The 23,978-nt window shown below is 45.5% G+C and overlaps 1 protein-coding gene and 1 long non-coding RNA gene across 5 annotated transcripts in view; one reads left to right on the top strand and one right to left on the bottom strand.

Moving 5' to 3' along the window:
• Nucleotides 1-23,978, top strand: part of LOC103663711 — a 332,830-nt gene that overhangs the window by 184,930 nt on the left and 123,922 nt on the right. The window contains exons 3-4 of the long non-coding RNA XR_005832503.1: nucleotides 14,433-14,544; nucleotides 17,268-17,363. This is a non-coding gene — a long non-coding RNA (uncharacterized LOC103663711). The remainder of the gene's footprint in view (nucleotides 1-14,432; nucleotides 14,545-17,267; nucleotides 17,364-23,978) is intronic.
• FGF1 (fibroblast growth factor 1) overlaps nucleotides 1-23,978 on the bottom strand; it is a 93,838-nt gene that overhangs the window by 4,137 nt on the left and 65,723 nt on the right. For all 4 annotated transcript variants that reach the window (XM_008691454.2, XM_008691455.2, XM_008691453.2 and 1 more), the window contains exons 3-4: nucleotides 16,081-16,283; nucleotides 3,417-3,520 (exon numbers count right to left, since the gene is read on the bottom strand). In XM_008691454.2, coding sequence (XP_008689676.1) covers nucleotides 3,417-3,520; nucleotides 16,081-16,249 — 273 coding nt within the window. In that variant the 5' untranslated portion in view covers nucleotides 16,250-16,283. The remainder of the gene's footprint in view (nucleotides 1-3,416; nucleotides 3,521-16,080; nucleotides 16,284-23,978) is intronic.

The raw sequence follows: 23,978 nt of genomic DNA, 5'->3' as shown, positions 1-23,978 counted from the left end.
CTTTGACCCAGCAATTTCATTTGTAGGAATTGAGCCTTAGGAGATAGTTGAGTAGTGTAAAATGGTATTTTCGAGGGTAGTCTTTGAAGTACAGGGTATAATGGGAACACATTCGAAGCAACCTACGTCTTCATGGAAGGGCGATTGGTTAAGTGGCTAGGGCTACATCCACACATTGGAATCCAACGCAGTTGCCAATTTATTAAGCTGGAAAGATCACTACGACATATTAAGTAGTGCAGTTACTTTAAAAATCTCTACCAACAATTACTGTTTTCCTTGAAGTTCATCTGTTAGAAAGTGGGAAGAACCCTAGGCATTTGAACTTCCTATTTGTCAGAGTTTTAGAATACATTTATTGTATTTGGATATAAAATACTTATGCTGTTCATTGACTTTGCCCCAGTTCCAAGTCACGTGATCTCAACGTTATCTCTTCACCCACAGTGGTGAGTGATGCCCTTCCTGGTGGTTTCCAATCTTGTTGTTCATTATTCTTTATTTGTGGGCATGTTTGTGTATGTAGCTGTGAGCCTCACTCAGGCAAGAAGTGAAAACTTGCCAGCCTTGCGTCTGCCCAGCCGACACAGAGCCTTACAAATGAGAGGTGCTCTCCAGCTAAGTGGCGAGTTGCATTTGCTTCTTGAGAATGCAGCAAGCAGTCAGTCAAGTTCCTTTTGAAGAGTAAGGAACTATGGAACAGCAAGTTTCCTGCTTATTCATTTGTAGTCTAGTGCAATGGCATCTGGGTGAGACACTTTGGATCCTTTTAGAGTAAGATGGGAGATAACTGTAATATGTAATTGGGTGACTCTGCTGCCTCTAGAGGAACGTACTCAGACGTTAGTGTTTGATGCACATTGTTGGGCGTGGGAGGAGGTAGGCAGTTGTGGACCAGTGTGGCTTGCCCACTCCTCTACAGGGAGGGTCCCCCGTGACGCCTCTCAGTGGGCGTCAGGCCTGCGTTCTGTGACGAAGCTGAGGACGGCCACGTCCCTCACCTGATGTCTCCGTTACACTAGAGCAGTTGACACACACAGAGCGGCTGAGTCACAGGCTGAGTCAGCAGGCCGCATCGGAGGAGCTCCGTCTGTCCCTCAACCAGGATTTGTCAGTAGTTGTTATGCACTTGGTGCAATGCCAAGGGCCTGGAGATTAACAGTTGATTCATGACTATTTTAAAAATGATTTTCTTTTTTTATATTTAGCACACTTTTTCCCCAACTATATGGGTGACATAGGCCTACTGTAGATAATTTGGATAAGACAGGCATTCACATGTTGTAAAATCGGCTGCTTACCACCCTTAGAGATAAATATATTAATGTTTGGATATATAGCCTTTCAAACTTATTTTTTAAGATAATATCCTTTCCACAGACATAAAAATTTGTATCAGGGTGGATTAATACCTAAAACTTGTTAAGAGTGTGAGGCAGAGCTCTGAGATATTTTAGAACTTGGTCATTATTAGTGGAGAAATATATAGATTATTAGGCATAATATATTAAGATTACCCTCTGAGTAGTTCAGGTGAAGTGCAGTGATGGCCAGGACTGTGGTGGGAGCCTAGGGGAAATTGGATTTGGGGGTTCTCCCTCAATATATTTTTTTAAAGATTTTTTATTTATTTATTTGACAGAGATAGAGACAGCCAGTGAGAGAGGGAACACAAGCAGGGGGAGTGGGAGAGGAAGAAGCAGGCTTCCAGCGGAGGAGCCTGACATGGGGCTCGATCCCAGCACACTGGGATCACGCCCTGAGCCGAAGGCAGACGCTTAACGACTGAGCCACCCAGGCGCCCCTCTCCCTCAATATTTTTAATACAATTAGCAGAAGGTTATATTAAATATCAAAACTGATTTGAAAGAGGAAAAGCCATAAGCTATAAATATAACCTAGGAAATAATGAGCATAAGGGATTTATAAACTTATTAGTTGTTTTATAGCTCTCACTGATGGAGCACCTCCCATGTGTCAGCAGCACTAGTGGGTGGGTTCTGTGCATTGTCTCTCTGACCCCTCTTTTTTTTTTTATTTTTATTTTTATTTTTATTTTTAATAATGATTTTTTATTATATTATGTTAGTCACCATACAGTACATCCCCGGTTTTCGATGTAAGGCTCGATGATTCATTAGTTTCTCTGACCCCTCTTAACCCCTATATGTGGCAGTCACCATCCATTCCTATCCTCATTTTAGACAAGGCTCAGAGGAGGCAAGTAACTTGCCGCAGTTGCAGAGAATTGAGATTCAGTTTTGAGTTTGAGATTCAGTGATTGGTTGATTACCAAATAGAAGAATTACCAAATACCACCTTAAAAAAAAAAAAAAAAAACAAAAAACCTACTTCCTATGTAGCAGTCACTGCCCGAGCCCCAAACCCTTTAGAATGGTCCCATTTGATCCATATTTCAGCAAACAGCCTGCAGGAGGCTGCTGATTTTTCTGACAGTCTCATCTTCTGACCCCTAGCAGGCAGCCTGAAAAACCCAAACTGTGCTCACATCCCGAACGCTGGCTGAAGTTACAGCTTCAAAAGACAGTTTTCTGTGCCCACTGCCCCTTGGCAATTCGATGTAAGTTAAAGAGAGCTTCCGACCAAAACCCCCTACTGCCTGCCTTTTTGTAGATATCTTCATAAAAGGGAAGAAAGGGGTTTGGCTAAGCCTCAATGATCAATTGTTAGGATATAGAGCAAGGATCATTGAAATTCAGAAATAATTTCAAAACTTGGGTCCATTGGCTTTAGTTCTCTTTCCATTTAAATCTTCTACCAGAGATACCAATAGGGGCAAAATCACACTGTTTCCATTCTTTTCTCACAGAGACCAGTATATACTGAGTCACACCTGTGTGAAGCACTACTGAGGAGAGGGACGGAGCAGATGTGGAGGATTTTGAGCTCCGGGATAAACTCTCAGACGGTGCTTCTCAAGGTCGGGGCTGTAGCTCATTCGTCGTCACATCCCCTCAGTACTTAGACACCGGGGGCACTTGCTACATGTTGGTTGGATGATGAGTCACATGCTAGAGTTTAGGCTCAACAATTTTTGTGAAGAGCGTAGAGAACATGCTTACAGCATGTGGTGGGCCCAAGAAACATTTTTGGAATGAGTGAATGAAGTGGGAATAGGTATTCTGAAATGATTGACCGAAGAGTTACTAAAATTTCAATCAATGTGTCCTCTGTGTCTAGGCGATAATACGTTCCGAGTATTTTGAGAGAGCACCACAAGAAACTCTTTCATGCCTGCGCCTAAAATAAGGCAGGGGAGAGGGTGGGAATCCTGCTGGAAAAAACAACAAACAGAGACTAATTGTTGCTTTATAGTTTGCATCACTCAACGTAACATGATTTCTGGAAACCTCAAACCTTGGCCGTGTCTGGAAGCATGTCAGCCTCATACTTACTGAGCCGTACAAAAGCCCATCGGTGTCCATGGCCAAGTACTGGCCGGTCTCGGTGCTCTTTATGTACACCTCCCCTACGCTTTCCGCACTGAGCTGCAGTTGAACTGAAACAGAAATAACACAAGTGAAAGTAAATAAACAAGAAGCCGTTGCCGATAGGGCCTGGCGGCCAAGACAGTTAGCCATGGAAAATTCTGCTCATTCAGTTCACAGTGCCCTCAAGGATGAGCCTCAAATTCATCAAAACATAGACATACAGTTCCTTTTTCTTTGCCCTCCAAAGAAAGCTGCCCTTTGGGCAGGATGTTCTTGAGAGAAGGAGGGACGAATGGGTGTGCCCACTATCCCCCTGCAGGTTACAGAATGACCCCTCCCGCACTTCCTCTGTCTCTGTTCCCTCCTGGTGGGGACATAACCATGGGAGGAAGCGACGTTCGCTTTCCTAGGTGCTGCAGAGCGGGCAGCTGGCCAGCCCGAGTGTGTTTTGCTTTAATTAGCAACCTGCTTTGGGGGTGCCTTTTTAGGGCCCCAGCCTGTTCGGCGTGGGGTCTTCTCGTGTACACATTGTTATTTTACAAAATCCAGTAGTGTTATTTTCCCAGACAGAGAGGTTCCCAGGAAGTTGGTCTGGTTAGTGCATCTGAAACTCAGGGAACTCTCCCACCATGAAGTTCAGTCAGCTGCCAGCCTCGGCGGCAGCCCAGCTGGGGTACAGGCAGAGGGGAGCCCCAGTGTCTCATCGGGAAGACAAAGCAGTTATCTGGAAATGCAGGGATGGGAACAGTTGTTCTCACCCTGGGGTGATGTTGTTTGCCAGGTGACATCTGACCACGTCCGGAGACATTTTGGGCTGTGTTGACTGCAGTGAAGATGGTACATCGAGGCCAGGGGTGCTGTGACACATTCTGTAATGCTCAGGGCAGCCCCCATAATGAGGAATTATTCAGCCCAGAACGTCAGTAGCGCTGAGGTTGGGAAACTATGAAGTTGAGAGCAAGGACCTGAGTTCCTCCGAGTTAGACTCCCCATTTATACGGATTAATACCCCTAAGGAGCCTTGCCCACTGCCAGACCACTACCTGGAGTATGACGCCCATTCAAAAATTCTTCATTTGTTCATTCTCCCTCTGGTGGCTCTACAGGGGGAGACCCTTTGATGGCTCACATTTGAGAAGCAAAATTAATTCTGGGCTCTCTGGACAATTTCTTTGGTCACTAGACTGTCGTGATGATGAGGGGTGAAAAATCTAACTGCGGACCAGTGAGCACCCCATTCTCCGGGAGGACAGGCTGACCTCCCTAAGGGTCAGCTTAGTCAGAGGCTGAGGGTCAAGGTGGGCAGGAAGGAACACCAGGCTCTGGTTGGGACCTGGAGACCCCTCATTGCCTTTTCCTTGCTTTCCTATTTTATTTAATTTCTTTGAATAGGAAATATATTCATGTGTTTCAAACTTGGAAACTGTATAAGAGGAGACAGAGTCTCCCTTCTATTGCCTCTGTCCCCTAGCCTCCCATGTGCGACTGTTGGGGATACAGTGGTAAACAGGACAGATGAGACCCTTGTCCTTCCTCCCAGGACACATTCTTCAGCGGTGGGGAGAGGCAGAGACAAACAAGTAAACCCCTCCTAGGTATATTTTATGCATACCCTTCTAGAGAGCTTTTATGCACATCTGGGCAAATACGTGTTATCCTTCCTGCCTTTTTTTTTTTTAACACAAATGGTATGATACACACACAGCTGTGTACCTTGTTGTTTTGTTTTGTTTCTTTGCTGAACAACCAACCGGAGATCTTGCCAGTTCAGCACTGAAAGAGTTAACCTCATTCTTTTTGCCAGCTGCACCGTGTTCTACTACGTAGCTATACCACAATCATTTAACCGCTTCCTTATTAATATGTCTGTATTTTCTCATTTCCCTCTGTTTTCCTTATCTTCTGATTCATCCTGAGAGTGATACATAGTTACTCACCCTTACTGAAGATGCAGTTCTCTTGTCCTTGGAAGTGTTTACTACAGAGACTCGGGTCTCCTCTAGCTTCCTGTGGTCAGTGGAGTTTATCTAACTCACAGGAAGGAAACCGGAAGCCACAGATCTCCTTTCCCACGGGTCCTCCTGACTTGGGTTAGTCCGAGAGGGTAGTCATGAGAGAACAGGCCAGAAGGCCTCCATCGTGATCTGGACCTCTGCTCTAGCCTCACACCACACCACTTGCTCACTCAGTCACCCGCCCCATCCATTTAACTCACCCAACACGTCAAGCTCTCTCCTACCTCAGGAATCTTGCCCACACTTGACGTTTTATCTGGCACCTTCTTCCCCCTGATGTTGACATAGTTGGTCCTTCTCCTCCTCCAGGCCCCAGCCTAAATGCCCCCTCCTCAGAGAAGCCTTTCCCACCCAAGGCCCCCACAACTGTACACAACCTTGCCCCTGCCAATGCCACCTGAGTTCCCCCATCGTCCTCTTTCTCAGTCCTTTGTTTCCTCTTTGGCACTTTCTACAGCGAACAATTGTTTCTGTCATTTAAGGGTTTGCGCCTTTATTTCTGCCTCCCCAGGAGAATGTGTACTTGGGGAAAGAGCAGGGATCTTCTCTGTCCTTCTCCCCACAGGTCTACAGCCCCTCACCCTGTGCCTTGTCCATTGGTTCAGCCAAGATAGATTTGTTAAACCGATGATTCGGCTGATATTTGCAGAGATGGTCCTGCTGTCCATCATCCATAAGCTGTGCACTTTGAATTATGTTTCCAGTGATGCTTTGTGGGATGAAGTCAGAGGGGCCGAGTTGAGAGCTTTACGGCTCTCCCACCAGCCCGCTAGGTGACCTTGGCGAGGCTCCTTAACCTTCAGGCCACAGTCTCTTTATCAGTAACATGGGAAGGCTTTGATTCAGTCTCTAAAGTTTTCCCCAGCTCCAACATCTAAGTAAATACCTTTCACAGCAGTGCTACATACAACAGAATATTGTTTGGCCGTAAAAAGGAACGGGGTACTCTTAGGTGCTACAACGTGGATGAGCTTTGAAAACGTACTCAGTGGAAGAAGCCGGCCACAAAGGACCACATATTATATGGTTCTATTGAAATGAAATGTCTAGAATGGACAAACCCATAGAGACAGGACATAGATTGGTGGTAGCCAGGGGCTGAGGAGGAAGGGGGAGAGCAAAGGGGGAATTCTGGTTGAGAGGTACAGGGTTCCTTTTGCAGGTGATAAAAATGTTCTAAAATGGATTGTGGAGACAGTCACAACTCTGTGAATATAAGGAAAACCATTGACTTGTACACTGTAAGTGCGTTAATTCTATGGTATACGAATAATATCTCAATCAAATTGGGATTTTTTAGTGCTTTGTCTTTTCATTGGATCTTATGGTCTTCAGAGAAGTTTTACATACACTTTCCTGCCATTTTCTCAGCATAATCCTGTATGTTTAAGAGAGACCGAGGGAAGGGACTAACTGTGTATGGATTACCAGGCATCGTGCTAGTTTATAAACAGTAAAAATTAGATTGTGGGTTCCAGAATCAAACCACACGAATTCAAAGTCTGGCTTGGCTGGGTATTGGCTGTGTGATCATTGGGCAGGCTATTGAGCTCTGTTGCCTTATGTGTTATGATAATACCTGCTTCTCTGGAAGCAGACATTGTTTTGAGGATTAAATGATCTAATGCATGGAGAGGGCCTCGGACCATTACTGTCATTTCCACGGAGCTTCGGTGACTTCATTGCTTCTCCCAGCATTCTCTGGAGGAAGGTGGCAGTGGCTTTGTCCTGTAGGTGAGAAGACTGAAGCTTGCTGCAACATCACACTTATAATCAGGAGTAACATTGTGACCAGAGCCTAGCTCTGAGTATCGCGAGTATCCTGTTTTTTCTTCTCTTTCATACAACACCCTGGGCTCCAATGATGGGAAAGATGGATCCAAATCCAGCCGAGTTCTCTTTTCTTGCACTTCCTTGTGTTCAAGGTCAGACAAGATGCACACGATGGCGGATCCAGGACCCCATTTGTAGCTCCAGGTTAATTGCCTGGGACTTTTTTCCACCTACCCACCCATTACGTAGGTGTTTATTCAAACACATTATAGGTACTGCAGAAATCCCAAAGGATAGGTCCTTTTGTGGTATAAAGGAAGATTTTTTAAAATACACTTTATATTTTTGAGCAGTTTTCGGTTCACAGCAAAAATGAAGGGAAGGTACAGTGATTTCCCATATATCACCTCTGTCACACGTGTGCAGGCCCCATTATCAACACCCCCATCACAGTGGTACATTTGTTACATCATTATCAGCAAGGAGCGTTTTTAAAAAGCTTTTCATTTCCTCGCTCATTTCTGCTCTCTGCCTTCCCTAGTCTCCATTCATCTTTCTGGGGGGGCAGGTAGAGTTGACTTCGCCGTCTGTGGACTCCCATGTTGGCTGCGTGAAGGCCTCACGGAGGTAAACATGAGCCAGAGCTGCTTGGCACAGGACTCAGTCCTCAGCCATGAGCCCCAACGCCAGGGTTGTTGCACTGGTGAGAGTTCGTCTCAAGAGTTTCCTCTGTAAATATTATTTCTCCAGGATGTCCAAGTTTCATAGCTCATTTTCACTGGATTTCTTTCTGGCTAAGTTTCCTAAACATATATCCTCTGTGAACAGGCCTGGCAGGAAGGAGTAACACCCAGCCGGGGCCGCTCGTGGAACCGACGAGGTGTCCGGGCTCCCTTGAGTGACTTCACTCCAGTCTTCTCAACCTACAGCCTCCGGCAGCTGCTGCCCAGGAGGAGCGGGAAGGAGTGCTTTTGAGAAGGGGGGCTCAGAGAGGGGAGGGGTAGCCACCCAGCCTGGCTCAGCAGCAACTCCTCCCTCTCGGAGCAGCACCAGGGCCTGGAAACCACTCAGTCAACACACATTCCCTGCCCTTCCATTGCGGGCTGGGAGCCATGCCCTGTGCCACACAGGGACCCTGCCCCGGGAGCTGAGGGGGCTAAGGCCCTGTAATGATAAAGACGCAAACTAGAGAAACCCCACTCGTTTTTCAGCTAAAAGCAAACACAAGTGCAACAGCCACAGCAGAAACTCTCTTTCTCTTTCATATGTATTAGATATTATTACATATGGTAGATACACATATATTAGGTAGAATGAATATATATATATATATATATACACACACGTTTTTTTATCTTTCAAAGAAAAGCAGAAAATAATGTAGGGTGAAAAAAGCAAATTGCAAAAGAATATTTGTAGTAAATCCTTGATGGAATTCTGTAAAAAACACAAAACAGTGTGCACTGGTCATGAATACATAGAGAGTAAAATGGGAAAATGTGCCTTAGATTCAGACCAAATTCATACCAGTTGCTGCTCTGGGGAGGATGAAGAGAAGGGCCGAGTCTGTGGAGGGCAGTGGGAGGAACTTCCCCTTTGTCCTAGCTTTTCATTTTGTAAAAACATAGTTCTGAAGCAAGCCCAGCCACCAGGTGACCCTGGTTGAGTCTGGGTGATGGGGCTGCTGGTAACCATGGACTTCTCCTTTTTGGGGCTGTAGTTGTTGTATAAGGCTTGGCTCTTAGTCAATGGGCAAACACTCAGAGCTGGCCAAGGCTCCCGTTGCTTGCTCCTGACCACCCCTTGTTCTCTATGATCCAGCTCAGGCTTGACCCAGGCCTTGTGTAGACCCGAACATAGGTATCTGTGAAGGTGAATCTTCTTGGGGGGTGACAGGGAGCCAGGAAAACTGATGAGGCAGAACAGGGGTGAGGGGGCACTAGGGGCCCCCATTCTCTGCTCAGTTTCCTTTTCCAGCACCTTCCACCAGGTTAACTAACACCCGAGCAAAAGGGAAGGAACAGTTTTTCTTTATCCCGGGCAGGGAATTTAGGACTTGCTGTCTGTGACAGGAAGGACCTTGGCTCTAACACATCCCCAGGATGAAAGGACAAGTACTTTTTGAAAAATGAGACAAGTCATTTAGTCCATAGAGTACTTACTGTTCCACTTTTGACTTAGGAGAAATGGAAGCAATTTTTAATTAAAAAATATTGTTTTAGATTTGTTGTTTTATTTATTTTATTTACTTATTTTTAAATTTCTTTGTTGTGGTCCCCAGTTCGCACAGCCCCCACGGCCTACACAGGCACAGAGGCTCTACCACTGCCTAGGGCTCCTGCCTTCTCTGCCCCCAGCCAGGCCTCTACTCTGCCCCTCTCCAGCACATTTTTAAAAGGTACTCTAGATAGACATAAGTTTCCTAGAGAAATTCAAATTTACAAAGCATTTTTATACACAGGTTGTAAGCATTTGCTTGGTGGATTTGTGACTATCACGTGCCCAGGAGAATCTAGAGTCCTGCTTCTTTAGTAGGAAATGCGGAAAGGTGTGCTGGTTTAGGAATGGCCTTTTTATCAAAACTAAATGCCAAAATTCTGCAATGTAATTTCCACCTTTTTGGATTGTGCTCCTCCCTGCCCCGTGTTTATAGTTTGGACCCCTTCACGGGTCTTCTTTCTTGGAGGAACCTACATGAAGGTGAACCCAGAGCTTTTGGGTGGATATGGCAGCCCCTAACTAGGCAGTCTACCTGTTTTTCTGCAGAACTATGTCTGTATCTCTGCGGTGCCTTCCATTAGCTCTTAGCAAGTCTTTTATTCACAGGAAGATACATGATTCTTACTTTCCAAGGATAGAAAGAAGGAAAAAGGTGTTATGAGCCTGCCACTGCCAAGACGAAGTGAGCTTTGGGGCACCGCACCGTGGTTCCGAGCCCCAAGCCATCCTAGCGTCTTCCTCTCCTGCCCTAGAAAATTTTAAAGATAAGATTACAACTGGTGCATTCAGGGGACAAGTGAGCCCAGAGGGAGGGTTCTGCTTTGGTAGTATGTCCGTGGCCTTTAAGCCTGCTTTCCACCTCTGCTCTCCAAAGAGAGGCCAAAAGAGATTACGTGCCTAGTTTATTCTGGGTCGGAGACTTCCCGTCCTTTGCTGTGTTTACCCAAAGTGAGGTCAGCCTCATTCAGAACTCGGTGAGGTTGTTTTATGTCAGTGGCATTTGTAATTAAAACGTAGCCACAAGCTGGGCTCCGTAAAACATTAGAGAAAGATGGAGAAGAAAAAAAAGTGAGTTTGTGGAAAAAAAATTCCAGTGGTTTGGAATACATATATATATGAAAAAGACTTTTCTTAGAATGTGTAAAGGTGTCTGCTTCTGCTTTAGAGTCTGAAGAAAGATGCCTGGAAAATTTTGATATAGTCCAAGCACTGTGTGATATTAATTAAAAAAAAAAAAAGTCTATCCAGAAAAATCTCTTCTGTACAACCAGATAAGGGGTGAGAGGGAGGAGGGGCAAGGAGTCCTCTGGCATCACATCCCACCAAGGTGAGAACACCCCACAAGGGGTGGGGGAGCATTTCTGCCTGAAGACCTGCCCTGCTCTCTGGCTTCTGCCAGCAGGGCCCAGTTCTGCCCACCTTGGTGATCTGAAAAGCTGTCTTGACTTGCAGCCCAAGCTGGTGGGGAGCCAAGTGCCTTTACCATGAGGTGCCGAGTCACAGCAGACCAGAAACTGAAGTCTGCACGGCCCCAAACAAGGAGGCAGGGGGAATTTCACTGAAGAGGATTCTGCCCTTTAGAAAGGGCCGCAAAGTACGATTCCTCTGACCAGTGAACTCCCTTAGTGCCTTTAGGATGTGGTTTGATTTATAAATATTTGATTGGCACACACTTTGCTCAGGAACATTTCCATTTGTGCGGCGAGCAGCGCCAGTAATTGTGCTCCCCACACAGCCTCTTGTGTGCTTGGGGAGGCAAGGAGTGTGGGTCACGGAGGAGGCTGCTGATTTGGGATGCTCATGAACTTGTTCTTCTCCAGTTACCGTTCAGGTACTCATCCCGTTGAGGAACAAACCATGTCCCCTTTTGCCCAAGAGGAAAGTGCAGCAGGAAGAGCAGAATCGAACACCGAGCCCCTCCTCGCTCTGCCCACGACAGCTTGCTCTCTCTGGCAGAGCAGTTAGACAGGGCAGGGCTTGCTGGGCCTGGGCACATTTTTCCTACATTCCAGACCTCGAGAGCTCCAAACCTACACAGTCCTGGCGACACCGAGATGAAGAGTAATACTAAGTCCAGTGAGCAAGGCTAACATTCATTTAACGTAACAGCCTATAGATATCAGATGGTTGCAGGAAGAAGGTCAAGTAAGCCTAGAAGTGGTGGCGATAGTGAATAACTTTTCTGAGCACCTACTATGTGCCTGGCAGTATATATAACACTTTAAGGTTCCTCCTTTCCTAGGACATGGGAACTGTTTTTAAAATGAAAAAACGGGGACTTCCCTAGGGGGACAAGGAGCTGCACCTACCCCCCTCTGGTCCACATGACAGGCTGTGTGAATTCAGTACTTTTTTTTTTTTAAGATTTATTTATTTATTTTAGAGAGATATTGAGAGAGAGAGAGAGAGAGAGCAGGGGGAGTGGCAGGGTCAGAAGGAGAGGGAGAGAGAATCTCAAGCTGACTCCATGGTGAGCGCAGAGCCTGGCACGAGGCTGGATCTCACGACCCTGAGATCACAACCTGAGCCGAAACCAAGAGTCGGATGCTTAACTGACTGCGCCCCCCCAGGCGCCACTCCAGTATGTTTATATAATCAGTTCGTGGGGTGAGACCACCATCATGGTATTGATATCAGGGACAGTAGTGGTATATGGAAAGAACCTTAGTTTTGGAAGAAGAAGCTATGGACCTCTTTCAACTTTCCCACTTACTAACTGGTCACAGACCCTGTTAGCTCAGTGTCTGCAGAGTGATAATTCATAACCTTGTGAGATTATGGTTAAGTGGAAATGAAAGAATCTAACACAATGCCTGGCATTGTGCTCGATAAGTATTTACTGAATCTACTGTTGAGTTTGAATTTATCTGCCACCAGTACAATTCATTCACTCATCAAACTCATATTTATTGGGCATATGCCAAGTGCCAGTCAATGTACTAGACACAGAATTGCATTGTTGAGCTATAAGAAACAAAGTCCCCATCCTCAGGGAGCCTAGTAGGGGAGAGGACCGTTGAATAATCACACAGATAAGTATAATTATAACTACAAGGAGATATGCATGGTACAAGAGGCACTCCTCAAATGCTCCGTGTCCAAAATGGTACTGGTCATCTTTCCCTGTGCCCGTTCCTCTTCCAGGATCCTCCCTCTCAAGGTGATGCCACCATCTACCCATGTCCCAGAGGAAAGCCATAGGGGTCACCATGAATCTTCTTGCAACTTAAGACCCATTGCCTTGTCTCCTGGTCTGCAGCTCTTACTCTGATGTTGCCTGGGTTTCCTAGAATGGTGTAACAGATGGTCACAGCCTGAATGGATGATTGCCTATAGCCGTGATTTGAAGAGTTATGGGAACATTTTACTCAGGCCTACATTACAATGGCCTGCGCACAAGCATCTGTTGTAGGTTTATACCACTCCAAGAAAGGCCTTGTGTTAGGTACTTGGAAACTCATTCTCCTGGAAGTAGGAAGAAGATAAGTTTTGAAAACATCCCAGTTTTGCCAAGGGCAGATCCGCTGGTTGCAGACAAAGAGGAGCTGTGAAAAGAGTTATTTTTTGCCTTGTAGAGCTGGAAGGCATGCAGTTCTACTTGGTATTATTTATGTAGATGTATTTCAATGTTTGAGTTTTAGAAATATTCTTCCTGATGGAAGTCTTAGAGTATGGCTCCTTACCTGTAACCACAGTCTCTAGTCATGCTCAAACTAATGATCTAGGAATAGAAACCATCCCCTCACCAGACGGTGCTAATCAGTAAGCCAGGGTCATCTACCCTCTCTGACCCTGCCCTGTCCAGATTGATTCTGTTTCAGAATAACCCTTGAAATGAAGACAGTGTGTGGCAGTACTGCCACTGGGCAGTAGAGGGCGACAGAACCACACTCAGTGGGTATGTCCATGCCAGGGAGTCTTCTTGCCTGCAGGATCTTTAAGACTTTTCAGCCTTTTCAGACACACAGGACGGTGTTATTATTCCCATTCCCCGGGTGAGGAAGCTGAGTCCCAGTATTATTCTCAAGATTAGACAGTTGGGAACACTGGAGACATCTACATTTCTAGACAGGAAGAGTGATTGGAAGTTTCCTTGGGCTGGGGGACTTGACTTTTATTTTGCAGAGCATTTTATGCAAAATGGGGAGAATGGTCCTTGTTCAGTGCTGTTCCAGTTAGAAAGTGACAGTGCAGGAATATGAACTCAGGCTTTCTGACTCCAGATCTAGGGCCCCTTGAGTCTACAGAGAGTATGTGGATTATCCTTTTCTCCTGGCATTGACAAGTACAGAGATAGATTTCTGCTCACTCACCCCGCTTACTCTGATTTCTGTCCTCCTTGGCCCTTGTTCTTAGTTCTAGAGTAAATGAAAAGGCGAACACCACTCTGAATGTTGCCAGAGAGGCCCTGAATCAAAACGTGAATCTAGACCCTTGACCTTCCTGGGAGACAATATTATAGAAAAGATGAAGGGAAGGGCCTCAAATATTATCCTGTATGGTTTTGAATATATGGAAGCCTTGATGATGATGACAACAATAGCAGTATTGTACTGAGCTGCTACCCTGAGCCAGGCACTGTGCCGGGGACTTTCACTCGATCATCTCATTTAATCCTCCCAAGAAGCCAGCAAGGCAAGTAGGATTATTCTTATTTTACAAATGAGAAAAGTGAGGCCAGAAAGATGACGTAATTAGCCCAAGTTCACTTGGCAAACAGTCGATCCAGCATTACTTGGATGTAGACCTCCTCACACCCACTCCTACAGCTTTCTTGTGCTGCATTCCAGGGGTTCCTGACATCTTAGGTCAGGCGGCCGAATTCACAGCACTTTCAGAAGTTGTCCCAATGTTACATACCCAGAATGCAATCGATAATGTTAATGATGGGATGACAACAATGAAATGACATGCCATTTGTACAGAAATTCCAGTACTTGGAAGTCCTAATTGTAGTGTCTTGTTGTCCCAGAATTCAAGATTTCCCAGAAAAGCCAGCCTAACCCTGAGGAACATAGCACCGTGGTTGTCTTTCCCCCGGGATGCTGAGCACCAGAGAGCATTCCCATTGGTTCAGAAGATGGGTAAGACTTATCAGAAACATTTAAAACCCCAGAGGAATTAAAGCTTCTTTCCCTTGTGTTGTGTGGGGCAGATCACACAAATTGTGTAGCTTGCCACACAATGGACCACAATCTAAGTCCATTTGTTTGGAGTAAATATTACTTATTTACATATATATGTTTAATGTACTAAATGGAGTTCTTTTTGCCTCACTCTGGTACCTAGTTTTCATCAAATATAAGGCATTCGCTAGGCCCATTTGAAGACAAGCCATCAAAACACACACACACACCCCCGCCCCCAAAGCTAACCCTGCAACTGCGAGGCCCAACCTCAGCCTTCCTGCTCCTCTCTCAAGGGTCTGCCTGGTGGGTGGGAAGGAAGAGACAATGCCTTCTGGTCCATAAATGGAGGCTTCCGACCCATGACCTTTGCATTTAAGAGTAGAGTGAACGCTGCTGAGGTGGTCATTTGTGCTCACAGCCTGCAACCTTTGGTGCATATTACATGAATAATTAAGGCTATTTGGTATATCACATCAAAGCCAGTATTTTACATTCCATTTTAAAGCCAGTTCTGTAGAACCTCGCTTGCTACCTGTGCTATTATTCTGCAGCTCCTGGTTTCCTCTACACTTTTCTTCTTTTGATTCACAGTGTACTTTACCCATCAGATCATTGACCCTCTAAGCAGGAAATGAGCAGTTCTGACTTTTGGCTTCTCTACAGCAGCTAATGCTTCAGTGGTGTTCAGGGAATCCCTGATAACATCACAGTAGGACCCAGACACCTAATATCAAACAGACACACCACCACGAGAAGCACTAAAGCAGAAGGAAGAGATTTTTATTCTTAGATAGTCAAGAAGATTCTTTTCTCTCAAGTCATACCTCCATTTATCAACACCATCTGAGAGCTAAGCTGGGAGGAAAGCCCGGAAGAGATAGTCAGCATTTGGCTCCCACTGCTCCCGCTCTCCAGTTTCTATAAGGTCTGGAGAATGACTTTACCCCTCCCAGTTACCACAACCACATCTGCACGATATGCAGAGCGAAAGCTGCATAATTTATGATGTGTGAGACTATGATTGTGAAGTAGGATTTCAGAAATCAAGCCCGGTGGAAACATAAGCTGGAGAGTCCGTGACCATGAACTGAGCCCAGGTCTTTGTGTAGGGCTGACTGCCCCCTGGCCCTTCCTGTGGCTCTTCCTGTCAGAGAGCAGACAGCGCCCTCCCCAGCCCTGGGAGCCAGGCCCTTCACTAGTTACAGAAACCCAGAACCGTTGAACACTGGCAGCTGCACCTGACCTCAGAGCAGTTGTGGTAGGTCAACAGGTAGACCTTTTAAAATCTTGATACGGGACCCCTGTAGGTAGGCTGTGGCTCTCACAGTGTGTGATTTCCCACACTTAGACACTATATGCATTTATGTTACCCAGCCTCTGAGAGTGTCAAGCAGGGAAAGGGTACCCGTATGTAGATATCCTCCCTGCTCGCATCCTTGACTAAGGAAGATGCCAGGAAGGTAGGGGGCTGCAAGAGAGATGGGGGCTTACTGTGCTGGTCGCTCCTGTCCCTCGTCCCGTCCACTGTGCCATCTGGAAGGATCCTCAGGAAGTGGCCCCCGTTGCTACAGTAGAGGAGTTTGGGCTTCTTGTAATTCCCCGCAGGCAGATTAAACTTCTCCGTCAGGGCGGTGAAGGTTGTGATCTCCCCTTCAGCCATGGCTCGGCAGCAGCTGCTTGTGGCGCTTTCAAGGCTGTAAGAAATTAGACAACCCTGTAGAACGTCCCACCGGCGAGGGTGCCGCGTACCCTTCCAAGAAGGGAAGGAGAGCCTTGAGGCACGGGGATCCGAGTGGGTTAGTAACCACAGACAGCCCAGGTGATGGCCACAGGAAACGGGCCTGTGCGGTGGGCAGTGGTTAAGGAAGAAAGGTCTCTGGCCTGGGAGGGATTTTCAGGACATTTCTTACTTCCCAATTGGACACAGCTTTGGACCAGGCTGTGCATTTTTTAGAACTTCAAATTTAATCACTTGGCCAAGGGAAAAAAAAAATAATGTTTTGGTCCCTCCTTCTGATCCACACATATCCTCAAATTAAACACTGGAGTTGCACTAAAATAACACCTGGGCCCTGGCTGAAACCCACAAAAGCTGAGAGGCCAGCACTGAGGTTTTGCTCTCCATCCTCCCACTGTTTTGGCTGGGGACTGTCGGCCCCATGGACCCAGATAGCTCTGATAGCCTGACTGTTTGGGGGCTGTAGGAAAAGGGATGGAGGCCTTTCGGATGGCCCACAGTAGGGACAGCCAAGGGTTAATGCATAAAGGGTTTGCTGGTGGGAACAACATCAGAGCTGGGGAAGAAGCACATGGCCGGTGTTCTGTGGGGTTCTAAAGGGCAGACGCTGTACCAAAGGAAACTCGATGAGACAGATCATGATGAAGGGTCTGCCAGTTATCTTTCCCCAGATTTCCGTACGTCCTCATATCACACGGAGAAGGTAGGTCTGTCCCTTGTACAAAGGCCATCTTCATCCTCATTATTTTCTAACGAGACATACTTATTCTGACACAGAAGCCGCCATATTATACAGTATAATCCTCTAATAGTGTTGACACCCACTCTGTAGAGATTTATATCATCAGGGTAAAAATGCATCAGTGACACATAGCTAAGTTTTAAAAGCAAAACTAATAAACATTAGAATTTTAAAACATCTTCTTGCCCCACCATTTAGGAGAACAACGTGCTGATGACTACAGGGATACGCACAGGGAAGAGGCGAAGAAGAGCCGGAGAACTCCTGCAGGAGCTTCCTTCCAAGAGTGAGCAGGTGCTGATACACTGATTATCGAGTGGCCTTGTCATAATCATGACCATCATCATTCACATGTTTGGGCATACAAGTTTGCTCATGTGACCTTCTTTATTAGTCTTTGAGACAGACACTCATATTATCCCCATTTTTTCTAAAATGACACCAAAGCCTGCAGATGTTCGATGGCCTGTCCAAGGTCAACAGCTTCTAGGTGGTGGTGCCAAGCCTCAAAAGGAGTGTGTTGAAACAAAGCCGTCACTTGGCCTTAACACCAGGAAAAGTTGAAGGGACTTCACTGATACCGTACCATTGCCGGAAGTGGGATTTTTACCTCTTGTCTGGCACAAACGTCTGCCCCCATGAGCTCGTTATTCATTTGTGACCCAGTTGTTGGCTTTCGCCAACTTTTGTCCCCGTGTCAACCTTGAAGTAAGACTCCAGGCATGTGTTCATTCCCTGGGATACCTCACATTGCCAGGCGTTAGGGAGCACTGTGAGCTTCTCCAAAGGTCTGCCAGCCTTCTGCATGCTCTGAGCTAACCATCCATCCATCCGTCCATCCATCCATCCCCAGGGCGGCCTCATAAAGCTGCTCACATGCAAAGCAATTCTATCAAAATCAAGGCAACAATTTGGGTAATTTTCCTGGTCACTTTGGAATTAGGGTTCATGCTGGAAGTATTTCTTAGTTTCTTTTGCTCCAGGCATTTTGATGTCTGTGGTCCATGTCTTCTAGTCTGCAGTCACACAGGCCAGTCATGGCCCCCAGTTTCAGCAATTCATTTCAGTCCCTTCAACGACCCCCAAAGAGAATTTTGCATATGTTACATAAACTATATTTAAAGGCAGGCCATCCCAAATATCCCCTTCACATATGGTGAAACTCTGTCCAGCTCTTTTCAGGTGATATAGTAACAGATCGAAGATGTTATTTACATCCTCAGACTTCACCTTGTGGGGCATATTGCATTTCCTTCCCAAATCCATACTCTCTTCCAAACCGTTCTCGTTCATCCAGAAGCCTCTACGTCTGTGGGCCCACCTCTCCCTCTCACGGTCTCTCTTTCTGTTTTTCTGCTCATCCGTTTTTCACTCAACCTCTCAATCTCTCTCTTATTCCACTTCCTCATTCCACTCGCTTCTGGATCCCCTTCTGATATAAAGCAGTTTAGCTCTTCCAGACTTGGACATCTTTACCCGTCACCTCTCCATTAACATGCAACAGTGATCAGATCCCTGTGCCTTAAAGTACAGCCAAGAGATAATAAATATTTTTTGTTTCTTTTATCCCCCCAAGCACTTGCTAAGTTGTATACTTAACTTGGTACAGGAGACAATAATTACATACTGGTGGCTGCCATTTAACTGTACAAATAGCCATTTGTATTGCCAGTCTTTGGTGGACAGGATTTTGTTTGTCGTTGTCCCTGGGTTTCCTCAATTGGAGGTCCCCATGTGCCCCTGACGGTGTGGGTGTCAAGGGTGGCTTCCCTTCTAGATCTAGCACCAGTGGGGAGTCTCCATTAAGTTGTTTTCTAAGTGTTGGGTATGGATTTGGCTCTATCCATTTGCATTCTTGCTTCTATCCCCTTGGTATGAAGGGGGACCAGAGAGAAGGCTGCTGAGGTTGGAGGCTCCAGCTCTGGCCAAGGATTGTCCATGCTCACATCTCATGTATGTCTAAGCCTGGCAGCCTGGGCTTCATCACTGCAGAGATCTCCCCAGGTAAACAACCTCGGCCAGAGGCTAGCAGTCCTCGGCTGTCCCTCTCCTCCTGACCATGGTGCACCCGCAGTTATAAAGCCACGACTCTGCTGTCTGCCTGCTCCCCCCAGTAGGAGGGAGAGTAATGAGGGGTGGTGGTACTGACTTCGGATTGCTCTCACCGCCCTGCAGTTCACATCCATAGCTAGAAACCTGAGGAGAGCATGTCGACTCCTGAAAATCAGCCTTGAGTGAACATGAAGCTGACAGACCGTGACAGTGGGATTTATGAATCAGCTGAAATGTACAAAAAATGAAATCCCTTTTTGTTGCTGAAGGAAACCCCAGAGGCACAAAAAGCCCTTATTTTTTTGGCTTTATTTACAATTTACCTATATTTTAAGCAGTGGTTAGTCCTAAGTTCCTTGCCTACTCAGGATTCGATAAAAGACAGGAGTAAAGGAAGTCTGTGACACGATAAAACCATTAAGCAACAGCCTTCGAGGGCCTTTGGGGATTTTCACAAATTGTTCTAATAAATGAACCCATTAACTACATGAAATCAGGCATTAAGCATAATGGAAATTTATGAGTTCTGCTTCTTGTTACTGTTCTCTTTTGTTGGCTGTCAGGGGTGGGGGTTATCTGTGTATATTTGTTGGGAGATGGAAAAAATCAAGCTCAGTGGACTCCATGTCATCCCTGTGTGCGGAGCCCAGCCCTTTGAGATTTGGGGCACTGGTGAGGTTTTAGGGAAAGCCAGATTTCTTGACTTATCAGTGACATCAAAGTGAGGGCAGCACAAAGCTTATTGGACTATCTCGAAGGGAACCTGAGCTCTGATGCAGGAACAGGATGATAAATACGCAGTCTTGCTCAGCAACATGACAGTCACTGTTCAGTCTGGGATAGTGAGCAGCACCGTACAGCCCCAGCTACGCACAAGTTCACTCTGGGAACCTAGGCAAGTCATTCACTCCTCATGAGAAGTTTCCTCTCATAATCCCCATCCTGTCTACCTCACAGAGTTGTCTGAAGGGTTAATGGGCACAGTATCCATAACACTTGGAAAGTACAAAAATGTGACCTGACCTCTATAGGAGATATGAATAACTGGTTCTCTTGAGCTAATTGAAAGCTGGTGTGGTCTAGGTCAATGACCATCGAATGCTTAATTTAAAATAATTTTTCAATTGGTATGCAATTGGAGTTTTTCATTCCGTGTCATATTTGGGAAAATTAGTTAAGCTCCTTCCCCATTATTGAAGCCACAAACATAGGAGAGAGGATGAAGGAGGTAAGCTATAGTTTACCTAAGAGAGAATCACACTCAGTTCTCAGCTTATCGACAGTTGTTGAAGTGACATTTATGAAGTCCACTATTTAGGAGACATTTGTGCTCACTTTGGCCCAGGTAACTAAGCTAGCAGGAAAAATGTAGTGTTCCGAGAATCAAGGAAGGGCAGACACTGAAGGAATTTTTTAAACCCCTGTCACTGCTTAAGTAATGCGGAATACTCATGAAAGAGAATATTTTACAAAGTATATAATGCCACCAAAGGTATAGGCATCTGACATGGTGTCCTCCAACCAAGCACATGCAAAATAGGTCTCACCTTTGGTTCCAAATAGGCTCTCAGTCTTTTTTTTTTAATTTTAATGTTTTTTATTATATTATGTTAGTCACCATACAGTACATCCCTGGTTTCTGATGTAAAGTTCGATGATTCATTAGTTGCGTATAACACCCAGTGCACCATGCAATACGTGCCCTCCTTACTATCCATCACCAGCCTATCCCATTCCCCCACCCCCCTCCCCTCTGAGGCCCTCAGTTTGTTTCTCATAGTCCATAGTCTCTCATGCTTCATTCCCCCTTCTGATTACCCCCCCCTTCTTTATCCCTTTCTTTTTTTTTTTTTTTTTTAAAGATTTTATTTATTTGACAGAGATAGAGACAGCCAGCGAGAGAGGGAACACAAGCAGGGGGAGCGGGAGAGGAAGAAGCAGGCTCCTAGCGGAGGAGCCTGATGTGGGGCTTGATCCTGGAACACCGGGATCACGCCCTGAGCCGAAGGCAGACGCTTAACCGCTGTGCCACCCAGGCGCCCCATATCCCTTTTTTCCCCTACTGATCTTCCTAGTTCTTATGTTCCATAGATGAGAGAAATCATATGATAATTGTCTTTCTCTGCTTGACTAATTTCACTTAGCATTATCTCCTCCAGTGCCGTCCATGTTGCAGCAAATGTTGAGAACTCGTTCTTTCTGATAGCTGAGTAATATTCCATTGTATATATGGACCACAACTTCTTAATCCATTCATCTGTTGAAGGGCATCTCGGTTCCTTCCATGATTTGGCTATTGTGGACAATGCTGCTATGAGCATTGGGGTGCATATGGCCCTTCTCTTCACTACATCTCAGTCTTTATCGATGGCATCACCCCAAAGTATTAACTCTTTGTTAGAGATATTAATTAACCTTAGGTTTTGTTGAGTCAAATATTAAATGCATATTAAATGTTAAGAGTAACTACTAAAAGAAAAGAAATAGAATGCAGTGATTCCAACCAGCAACTGGTAGGGACAAGGGAAATGAGGTGAAAGAAATAAAACTGTACTTATCCAAAGGAATCCAGAAAAAGAATAGAAAATCATAAACAGTGCTCAAAATTAGGTGGCAGAAATAAATCCAAATACATTTATAGTCACAATAGAATGTAAATGGGCCATATTTACTAGCTACTGGATTCTTAAAAATTCCACCTACGCTCCAATTACAAGAGCCATGTTTAAAACATAAGGACACAGGAAGGTTAAAGCAAAAAGGATGAAAAATAGATACCAGACCAATGTTAACAAAAATTAAAAGTTGGTGTGGCTATGTTAATATCATAGAAATTAGGTCTAAGGCAAAAAGAATGATCAATGATAAAAGGGATCACTGCATAATGATAAGTGGAATAATTCAACAGGAAGATATAGAAACTATAAGCTTATGTATACTTAATGACAGAGCCTCCAAACATATGAAACAGAAAAGAACAAAATGAAGAGAATTTGGCAAGTCCACCATGATGGCGGGAGATGTAAATACCTTTCTGTCATAAATGTTAAAGCGAACAGACAAAAAATATTGATAAGAGTGTAGACTGAAATGCAACAAGCTTAACTGAATGAATTAACAAGGGAATGCTGCACCCAACAATTAGTGAACACTATTCTTGTCAAGGATGCATTGAACGCTTACAAAAACTGACCCTGTACCAGATCATAAGGCAACACTCAACACAAGTAGAAGAATCCATTCTGTTTAGACTATTCTGTGGGTAGAGCAGAAATCACTCCTACTCATCCCACTGGTGACAAAGCCCATTCAACTGTTCCTTTTTAATGTCTCTTAAAATCATCCTCTCTTCTCCGTCCTCACTGTGGCTGCTCCCTGCTGATGCAACCCCTTATCTCACCTGGGCTGCTCAGGCAGGCAGAGGGGGTCTGTCTTCTCCAGCACTGCAGCCTTCTAACCCACTGTCGACCCTGCTGCTACTGTCCTTTCTAAGGCATGAGTCTGGTCATTGTTTTCCTGCTGAGGATCTCTGGCTGTGTCAGTAGCTTGTCTGCGGCCATCAGGATAAAACCCAGACCCCACCGTGACCTGTGAGGATTCATCATCAGGTCCCTGCCTAACTCCGTTGCCTTTTCTCGTATTGGCTTGTTCTTCTTGTAGTCCCCCCACACCCTCACACTCACCCAGAAGCATTCTCTCTTCCTCCCTCCACCTTCCACCGTGGCCAGTCTAGGTAATCCTCTCCCTTCAAAAAGTCATCTCAGATATGTCCTCCTCCAGAAAGCCGATGTGGACGCATCCCCCACACACCACACATGCCAGTTTCGATTTTAGTTGACTCCCTATATGCCCCTCGAGTAGCACATCATTTACCCTGTGGAAGCCCTGGCTATAACCGCCATGTATATCTCCCACTGAAACCATTCAGCGGTTTCCCATTGCTTGGGGTAAAGACTAAGGCCTCATCCCTATTGTTTCATAATGCATATGAGTGTCGAATCACTATGTTGTACACCTAGAACTAACAGAGTATTGTATGTCAACTACACTTCAATTACAAAGCATATTTAAAAGTTACCTTTTGCTTTTTAAAAAAAGTTATAAGGCCTTAACAGGGCCTGTAAGGCTCAGAGGACCAGCCTTGGCTTCCCCCGTGCCTCATCACCCACCATTCTCTTACCCCACACTGGCCTTCCATTTCCCTGAAACCCCATGCCCCTGTTCAGCCTAGGATCTTGGCCTACACGGTTCCCCGCTCTGTAGAGCACTATTCCTCTCTCTCCCTCCACCCCACTCGCCTGGTGAACGGCTACATTTTGTTCAAGTCCTAGTTCAATTGCCAATTCCTCAAGGAAGCCTTTGCTGACTTTAACTGGGTCAGCTTCCTCCCATTCTCGTAGGACCATCTAACATTTCCTCCAAGCCCTTACTTCATTTTTTAATTACACATTCATTCTTCTGATTATTTAATTAATGTCTCTCTCTATGACTGGACTGTCAGATCCATAATAGTACAAACCAATCTGCTTGCTCACCATGGTATCCCAGCACCTGGCAAAATGCCTGGCATCTAATGGGCCCTTGATAAATATTTGTTGAATGAGTGAATGAATATAATTTAACTAAGGTTACCTGACTGTCTCCTTCACTAGTCTCTAAAGCTATGGAACAAAAGCTATGCCTCTTTTTCTAGGCCCTGCGTTTACTAGCAAATGCCTGCACATAATCATTGCCCTTGGCATATTTGTTGATTGAATACCAGTCCAGTCCCTTATTAGGAGCCTCTAGTGGAAACATGTTATCAGAAGACCTAATTAGAAAGTGGCATCCTATAGGTATTAACAGAGAGGCTAAACC

Source organism: Ursus maritimus, unplaced genomic scaffold, assembly GCF_017311325.1.
Source record: "Ursus maritimus isolate PB19 unplaced genomic scaffold, ASM1731132v1 scaffold_5, whole genome shotgun sequence".
Classification (NCBI taxonomy): domain Eukaryota; kingdom Metazoa; phylum Chordata; class Mammalia; order Carnivora; family Ursidae; genus Ursus; species Ursus maritimus.
Note: the sequence above shows the minus strand (reverse complement) of the source record. Positions and strands in the feature narration are given on the sequence as shown.